General features: G+C 33.5%; 1 protein-coding gene, 1 long non-coding RNA gene and 1 other non-coding gene across 3 annotated transcripts; 2 read left to right on the top strand and 1 right to left on the bottom strand.

Annotated features, from left to right (window-relative positions):
- Positions 1–1,657: 1,657 nt before the first annotated feature.
- On the bottom strand, positions 1,658–2,286 carry LOC145056743 (uncharacterized). Its single transcript, XR_013685905.1, has 3 exons — positions 2,181–2,286; positions 1,827–1,912; positions 1,658–1,738 (listed from the first exon to the last, which is right to left on the bottom strand). It is a non-coding gene; the product is annotated as an uncharacterized LOC145056743 (long non-coding RNA).
- Positions 2,287–3,680: 1,394 nt separating this feature from the next.
- LOC145058980 (uncharacterized) lies at positions 3,681–5,014 on the top strand. The gene has a single exon (XM_079006851.1). It carries the CDS (start codon positions 3,718–3,720, stop codon positions 4,816–4,818), a length of 1,101 nt encoding a protein of 366 aa, XP_078862977.1. The 5' UTR covers positions 3,681–3,717; the 3' UTR covers positions 4,819–5,014.
- A 1,846-nt stretch (positions 5,015–6,860) lies between these two features.
- LOC145060725 (U6 spliceosomal RNA) lies at positions 6,861–6,963 on the top strand. Its single transcript, XR_013686911.1, has one exon. It is a non-coding gene; the product is annotated as a U6 spliceosomal RNA (small nuclear RNA).
- The last annotated feature ends 2,437 nt before the right edge of the window (positions 6,964–9,400 follow it).

Below are 9,400 nucleotides of genomic sequence, written 5' to 3'. Positions count from 1 at the left end.
CCTGTAATATTTTACTTGATTTTATTTACAAGAAGTGATTATAATGTGTCGATAACCAGATGACACAATGATGCCAGTAATTTGCGAATTTCGTTGGGTGCTGTCAATTGTGTCAATGATGTGTGCGCCAAAATAATATGTATGAGAGTAATTCCACGAAAAGTGTTTGCAATCCAGTAGGAAAGAGCAGAGCAATTACATGATATCGGAAAATCGTCAAAATTGGGAGCAATAATCGGTAATGGTGAACGCACGATTAATCTGAATCCCTAGAATTTAGACAATTCACTGGTAAAACTTGAAGTCAAACTACTAAATCACTCATACAAACCCTAAATCCATTGATTTTGAGATATAATTCAGTAAAACAAAGATAAAATTCTAATCAACCACAAGAACATTAATCGAAGCAAGTATCATATCGTTAATTAGGTTGAAGTCGTTTGGAACCATACACTCCTCATATCCAGTATCGTCATCGTCACCGGTTTCAGTGGGAAGGCAAGTGTCATGTCCGTTGTAATGAACGATGAGGAAGTCACCAGGCTCCGCCGATTGGACGAGTTCATCGAGTAATTGGCGGATGATACGACCAATAAGCTGGGTATAGGAATTGTCTCCGTCGATAAGCACTTTGATCTCATCTTCGGAGAATTTGTAACCGTCAACCAGATAGATTCTTTGATCTCGTTAGAGATAAGGAGGTGATGTAAAATGAGTCATTAGAGATGAGGTGGAGATCAATCGTCGGTGTTCATGTAGGTTATACAAAGAGCTCGCCCGACCGCCGAATGTACATAATCAGAAATCGGAAATGCTATTGTGACATGAAAAAGGTTTCCGATCAGTTTATTCCATGGTTCATTTTCTAGATCCCTAAAAATACCCCCGATATTATTTTATTAATGTACCCTCGTCCCTTTATTTTTTCCATTTATTTACAAAAATGCCACAATACATCTTCGTCGTCTCTTTTTTTGATCTAGCGTTCCACTTTTAGGTATCGGGTTTTCGGGAAACTATGAGTTCTCAAATAATCCTCTCTCTCTCTCTCTCTCTCTCTCTCTATATATATATATATATATATATATATATATATATATATATATATGCTTATGTTATTTTGCTTTTAGTAACTATTGTGTGTCAAAATGCATAGATCTGGACCAACAGATGAAATTAATCAATGAACATGATTTGAGGGTGTATGATATTACAATGGGATAACATGTACCATATAATCACACGAATTTTAGCAAAAATGTATTTTGGACAATTAACTACATTTATAAAAGGAAATTTTCGGATTTATAGGGACATATAATTCTACTAATTTTAAAAATCTTTTTTTTTTAATTATTTCAATTTTAATTCGAACTTAATTTGTTAACATAACCGATTTTATTCTATCAGAATATTATTATTTTGTCAGAATGCGATTCTTAGAATAACATTCTGTTAGAATAACAGTTTATGACATTATTTAAGAATACATTAATAAAAAGAAAATATGAATAAGTACTTTATGAAACAATATACAAAAACAATTCTTAAACTAATAATATATCAAATAATTACATCTATGATTCTGATACAAAAAGAACATTCTTGAATAATGTCAACATTTTGAAAGAATAACAAGTGTAATTTTTAAAAAACAACAACATTCTTAAACTTTGAGTTTGCTCAATCTTTGTTTCATTCTTCACGTCATTCCTATAATGTCTTCATGTCATTCCTATAACAAATGCATCAAAAACATCAAAATCCAACAAAAAACAGTAAGTCATTCTGAAAGAATAATATTGTTAAGATTCGTTTTATACATTATGGTGGAATACATTCTACTATAAGAGACTCTTGTTCTCCATATTTTCTTTCTTCTCCACATGAATGACAAAGTCTTCAAACCCTAAAAAGAAAAAAAAATCATCAAAATCTAACAAAAACACTAATCCACCAAATGAAATGACAAAATATATGACATTTTAATAGGCAAAAAATATTCTAAAAGAATCATTAAATTAGCATGTTGTAATTTTGACAGAATAATTAGGCAGAATACATATGTTACAACATAGTAAACTTTGACAGAATACATACAACATAGTAAATTAGCAAGTAACATAAATTTATTTCATGACCATTCTTTTAGTTAGGCATGTTGAAATTTATGATACCTGAATAAAAAAAAACTTTAGTAATTCTGTTGTAATGCATGCCACATGGTCAAACTCTCTTTCAGGCATTTCCACAAACATTTGTCGTGCACTTCTTCTCACACCTAAAACCAATTAAACCAATCTTAATCAGTAATATTAAATTGAGCAAATATGTTAGAATACAAGTATACAATAATTACAACACTAGAACAAACAAACAATCAATCAATTGAATAATTGTTAATAAAGAATACATACTTTTCTGGATAATCTTGATCTCTTATATTCAACACTTGAGTAAACAATCCATGGATCAATTGTTCAAATTGTCAATTGATAATAGTTGCTTCATTTATAAAACAGTTAAAAAACATCAAAACAGGTAAAATCGTTTTGGTAGAATGAATTCATAAAATTAATTCTAAACATAAGAAGGAATTTCAAAGAAGAGAATGAAGAATCAGTATAAGAAGGTAAGAAAGAAAATTATTGCCTCCCTCCTTCAAAACTCGATCTTAGGATCGTGCGTGTTTCTTTAAGAACAAAAAATTCACACTTTTTCCTAATTTGCATTAGAGTCGATAACTTACAAGAATCTAGAAATCGGCTATTATGATGTTCTAGAAAATCAGTCGGCGTGTGCTCTGGAGGAGAGGACCGGTCGGCATCGGCTATGACGGAGGTGGACTCGCCGACATCAGAATTGAAGAAGACAATGTCGCCGAGAATCGTAGAAGATAATGCGGTGATTGTGATGGTATTGATGCCGATGATGAACGTGTTCTACCACACACGACTATGGCAAATATATTTATTTTATTTCCTTAATTATAGGATTTCAATTAAATGATTTCCTTAATTAAAAGTATAAAAAGGTCCAAAATACTCTTAAATGATATATTTAATTATTTGTTATTTCTTGAATTCTCATTGATCAATTTAGGCACACAATAGTTGCTAAAAACATTTATCTCTCTCTCTCTCTCTCTCTCTCTATATATATATATATATATATATATATATATATATATATATATATATATATATATATATATATATATATATATATATATATATATATAAAAGAAATGTGTAGTGTGTGTGTCGCTGTTAGTCACATTTAAGTTCTAAACATAATAATTCTGCCATAGTACTTGCGATATCATATAGTGGCCACCGCAATCTTTTTGTATCTAGCATGATAGCAATCCTTGTCCTCATAAGATATTCTTATTTATCCGTCATGCATAGTTTATAAATTATATTCTAGGCATAATCAATTTAAATTTATGGACAAGAGAACAATTTGAATCAAGTTTAAAAACAAATTTCTTATTATTTTCCAAGAGCATGCTACAGGGAATACGTTTGTCTGTTTCTTAGTCTTTAATATATTTTTTTTAATTATCGTCATAAATAAATCCAATTTAAGTGTGCAACTCTCATTACCCCACCTCACATGCACGTACCTTGTCGTTTTTCACACCAGAAAAACATGCATATATAGAGAAGTAGATCTAGAGTGTATGTAAAGAGTGAAATAATTAAGACAGAAATGGGTACCTTCGTATGGGTGATCGGAGCTGCATTATTATTGAGCGTCGGTGTAACGGTGAATGCATGTCCGCCGTCGGATAGGGCGGCGTTGCTGGCATTCAAAGCAGGCTTACACGAGCCTTACTTGGGTATCTTTAAATCATGGACAGGTAACGATTGTTGTAATAAATGGTATGGTGTTACTTGCGACCCGACTACAAAACGGGTTGCCGACATAAACCTCCGTGGGGAGTCCGAGGATCTGGTTTTCCAGAAGGCTCACCGGACCGGCTACATGACCGGAACTATCTCTCCGGCTATCTGCAAGCTTGCGAGGCTATCCAGTGTAATTATAGCCGATTGGAAGGGTATTTCCGGTACTATACCTCCCTGCATCTCCTCTCTTTCCTTCCTTCGCATCCTCGACCTCATTGGCAACCAAATCTCCGGCGAAATTCCTTCCGATATCGGCAAGCTCCGCCACCTTACAGTTCTCAACGTTGCAGATAACAAACTTACAGGTAGAATCCCGAGATCTCTAGCAGATCTGTCCTCTTTGAAGCATTTGGATCTAAGAAACAACTTGATTTCGGGAACTATTCCAAGAAACATCGGAAAGCTTCGGATGCTGAGTCGTGCTTTGTTGAGTGGAAACAGAATTTATGGACCGATACCGGAGACGATTTCGTACATTTACCGTTTATCAGATCTAGATCTCTCATTGAACCGTTTCTCCGGGCAGATTCCGGATTCTCTTGGAAAAATGGCGGTGTTGGGGACATTAAACCTCGACGGAAACATGCTTTCCGGCAAACTTCCGGCGACGTTATTGAACTCCCGCATTAGCATATTAAACCTCAGCAGAAACGCGATTGAGGGAAGCATACCAGATGTATTTGGTCCAAGATCTTACTTCATGATACTGGATTTATCGTATAATAAGCTGAAAGGATCGATTCCTAAGTCGATATCTTCAGCGTCGTTTATCGGCCATCTTGATGTCAGTCATAACCATCTATGTGGTCAGATCCCGGCGGCGACGTGGTTCGAGCACCTTGAAGCGTCGTCGTTTAGTTACAATGATTGTTTATGTGGGAAGCCACTTAAAGCTTGTTTATAAGATTCTTAGTTTCAATGGTGAACTGCCGGTGGTCGCCGCCGGTATATGGATTAAGCCTTTGACAGTTATTTCAGTTACTGTTGCAGCTTAAAGCAAGGTGTTGCGACGTCGTATTAATGCATTGCATAAATTTGTAATTTGTACGTGGATCTTCCCTTTTTAATCCACATATAAAAAGAGATATTTTATTGTGTTAGCTTCTTTTTTTTTTTTATCAACTTTTTATGTAAGCTTTTCGTTTTAATTATTTTTCTGATAATTATGTTTAGTTGGTTTATTACATTTATGATAATCAAACGGTGTGTTTTTTTGGATCTTAAAATATAATTCGAGGTATATCATTAACTCTACAATATCAAAATCAAAACTAAGATTGAATTTTAAACAATATAAACATATACAATAAGAGTTAAATTCCTTATTTTGGGATATTTTATTTTTGTTCTACGTCTTATGTTTGTAAAAACATATAAATTGAATGGAAAAGAACGACAACGTTCATGGCTAAGCATAGATGTATGATTCTTATGTACAAACATAGCATTAAACCACTGATATTTGAAACTACTAATTTCGTACAAGTTGAGCATTAAGTAGATGTCGACTACTTGCGAATTCACCGCAATGCTCTAAAGTCCATAAAGTAAAAGTACGTAATTTAAATACATGGTCATAAGTTCAACACGAACAAAGCAAACCAATAATTATTCACTTAATAATGTCTGAGTGGTTGTAACTTTTTATGTTTTTATGACAAAGTGAAATAATTGAGATCGATTAAATACGTCTTTAAATGCTTTCAAATGAGTGGTGTTGACGCCTTAATTGATAGATCTGGAAATTCTCATTTTGATGTTGCAAAATCAGCTTCATAAGATCTTCGTTCGACAAAGGACAATCTGATCATTCTTAAACAGAAAAGAGCTTATCAGAACATTCTGATACAAAATGTCAATAAGAATATGACAAATATATTGTCTTTTTTTCTTTTCTTTCATCTCAAAATCTCACAAATAGATTGTCTTCACTCCGTTTCATCTTTAACTAATTAACATTTATTTGTCATCACGTTATCTTATTGAGACAAATTGTGTAGACTTATAACATGGTAGATGGTACATGATTAGATTATTATAGTGTTGGTTATCATCAAATATAAAGAAAAATAATAGAACTAATTTGACGGTGACAACCAAAGAAATAAAAACTCTTAACTTACAATGAAATATTAGAACATGAACTAGAATTAATACAAAATATTGTTTCTTTGAGGAATCCTTTTGTACTTTTCTTCGTTTACACAGTTTTGTTTTTATCATTTTTCAAAAAGCAGTAAATTAGTACCTATAAAATCAAGGGATGATTGTTGATTTTGACACTTTAGTATCTTCTTTTTCTTTCTTGATTAAACACCTTTAATCTCGGCTTCCATTAGATGAATCTACTAGAAAGGCTTTTTTTGGTACATAATATTTTTGGTGGTAAATACGACGTGTGTGTGTGTATATATATATATATATATATATATATATATATATATATATATATATATATATATATATATATATATATATATATATATATATATATATATATATATATATATATATATATATATATATATATATATATATATATATATATATATATATATATATATATATATATATGGATAATGACTTAGGAGGGTAATTAGGTTTTCAGTTTGTCCGTATTACGTCACTAAGGTTTTTTTTTGTGCGTATTAGACCAATATGGTTGTTATTACCGTTTAGAAATAATCATTTTACCGGTTTTAACCAGTAAAAATGACTATTTGTAAACGTTAATAACAACCATATTGGTCTAATACGCATTAAAAAAAAACCTTAGTGACCTAATACGGACAAACTGGAAACCTAATTACCCTCCTAAGTCATTAACCCTAATTTTAAAGACATTGAGAATATATGACCACAAACAGTAAACTAGTTCATTTAGAACTCGCGTCGTCCTATATAACATGCTACTCCTCTATATGGCGAAGCTCTTCATCTATATTTGTCCCTTTGGGGACATCCGATAAAATTGAAACGATACAGAGAAGATTAGCATGGCCCCTGCGCAAGGATGACACGCACAAATCGAGAAATGGTCCAAAAAAAAAAAATTAAACCCTTCTTTGTCTTCTCTAGAACCCTAATTCCCTTTTCAAATGCTAATAGAGTTCAATTGCAATTCTTACATTTCAGTAGTTCATCTACTGAAGTCATTATCAGGCAACATGTGGATTCTATGGTCAGATTGATCTTCTTGTTGATGTCTTCAACCATTTGTGGCAAATAAGGGTGATCTTTCTTTCTATAAAGTCTCCTTTAAGTTTTTTACTTTTCCTGTTGTGACAACTCAACGTTAAATCCGTTATATAATTCCGTTTCCGCTAACGGAATATGTCATTTATAAAAGTTCCGTAATTTGGAGCCGTATAATAAATAAACATTTAATTATTTGTTTATATTTCATATGTGATTAATATTTTAGTAAAAATAAATATATCTTGTTAATGTTAGTCCCATTTTAACGAAATAAAGTTATATTATTTTTCAACCAATTAACCCGGGTAAAAAGTTTAAACTCCGTTAAACTTTAGCATCGGGTAGCCGTGTACCGGGTGCAACACCCGAGACCTATATAAGGAAGGGTAACACTTCCTTGAACTCTTTTACCACTCAAACTCCTCTCTCTCACTACTTTCTCTCTCTAGATCGTTTCCGGCTCCAAAACCGCAAATCCCTTCTCCAAAACGTAAGATCTTCTACCCTAACTTGTCCTAAATATCATTTATGATTGCATTAGCTCGAAAATCACACAATATGGTCATCAAAAGGGAGTTTACGGCCTAAGAACCTCCTTAGGCCGTAAACCCCCAAAAAGTTGCCAAAAGTCCCGATTTTTCTTCTATTAAGCTTAGATACTAGTTAAGGGAGTTACCTTGGGGTGATTAGTCATCAAAACATAAATTTTTAAGGCATAAAAGAGGGTTTACGGACCAAGCACATGCTTAGGCTGTAAACACCCTTTGTCCAAGCAAAAATGCCCCAAACACACTTCCAAATCATTTTAGACTTGAGATATGACCTAAGGAGCTTCCAATTCGAGTTTAGGACAAGTAAAACATCATGTTTGTGGGATATACTAGAGTTTACGGCCCAAGCATATTCTTAGACCATAAACTCCCCCAAACCTTGCCAAAATGAGGGTTTAAGCCCCTAAATACCCCTATACCTTCACTAGAAAGTTAATGGGATGAGATAAGGACCTTAACATCAAAGATTAGGGAGTAAACAAGAGTTCACGGCCAAGCCATGGAGCTTACGGCCGTAAACTCCCAAGGAGTGGTCTTTGGGCTGTAAACTCCAAGGGAGTAAACTCTTGGACCCCTTAGTACCCCCTTTTGGTCTTGTACATTCCCCGGGAACCACTTCTAATCCGTAAGACCTCGTATCAATTTAGAATATTTAAATGTTTTTAATAAAAGTATAAGTGACTAATTACTTGTAAAACATATATCTCATATGTTAATAGGGACTTAAAAAAGTGTACAAGTCTTTAATTGACACCAAACGCTCAACCGACACTTTCATCCGATTTACCCGATTTACTCAATTTCAGGTGAGTTCATACCCCTTAATGAACCTTCCTAATGTTTTCATATGTTTTAGGGGGGGGATACAAGTCAAATATACACTTTTATGGAAATCAATCACATTGATTTACTATCCGTAGTTCAAATCACATGTGATTTATCACTATGCTTTATAAAAGAACTTTACGCTTTCAAAACTACTTTGGAAAATAAACTATTTTCTAAATGCTTTCTTTTGTCAAGATTTTTATTAAATTACTTTTCTTATAAAATGTATCTACACTAATATATTTATATAAGTAAGACTTGAAGGACTTAGGACCGATAGCTCGCCTTATTTCCTGTTCTTGTTTGATGTGGGCTTAGGGTATTTGTTATCCGTCCGACTGTCGTTGATTTCTTAGTTATATATCATGTATATTGGTGTTAGATACAAGCATTTTCATCTCATTCGATGCCTATATTACTTACTTGCCAAGAACCATACACACTAAGTTAACTATAATAGGTATAGTTAAGGCCACTACTACTCGTTATCGCTACTACTATACATACTATAATTCACACTATTACAAAACGATACACGAATAAGAGGACACACTATGAACTATACAAAAGACTACTACATTATATTACAAGAGGAAGCACTAATCCAGAAGATAACACACTAACTCTCTACAAAGATACTCTACGCGCTACACACTACTAGAAAAACAGCCTTTTACGACGCGCAATGCGTGTCGTAAAATGCTCAGACGACGCGCACATGCGTGTCAAGGAAGGCCCTGTCATAACGAGAGACGACACGCTTTTGTGCGTCGGCTATTTACGACGCGCATTTACGACGTGCATTTATGACACGCATTTACGACGCTCATTCACGACACGCAATGCGTATCAAGGAAGGCCCTGTCATAAAGAAAGACGACATGCATTTGCGTGTCGTAACCTTACGAC

Source organism: Lactuca serriola, chromosome 6, assembly GCF_051521515.1.
Source record: "Lactuca serriola cultivar US96UC23 chromosome 6, Lser_US96UC23_V15, whole genome shotgun sequence".
Classification (NCBI taxonomy): Eukaryota; Viridiplantae; Streptophyta; class Magnoliopsida; order Asterales; family Asteraceae; genus Lactuca; species Lactuca serriola.
The sequence above is the reverse complement of the archived record's forward strand: the minus strand, read 5'-3'. Positions and strand labels throughout refer to the sequence as shown.

What these genes read in the sequence shown, in the direction of transcription:
- LOC145058980 (XM_079006851.1), top strand. Translation starts at nt 3,718, where the DNA reads ATGGGTACCTTCGTATGGGTGATCGGAGCTGCATTATTATTGAGCGTC.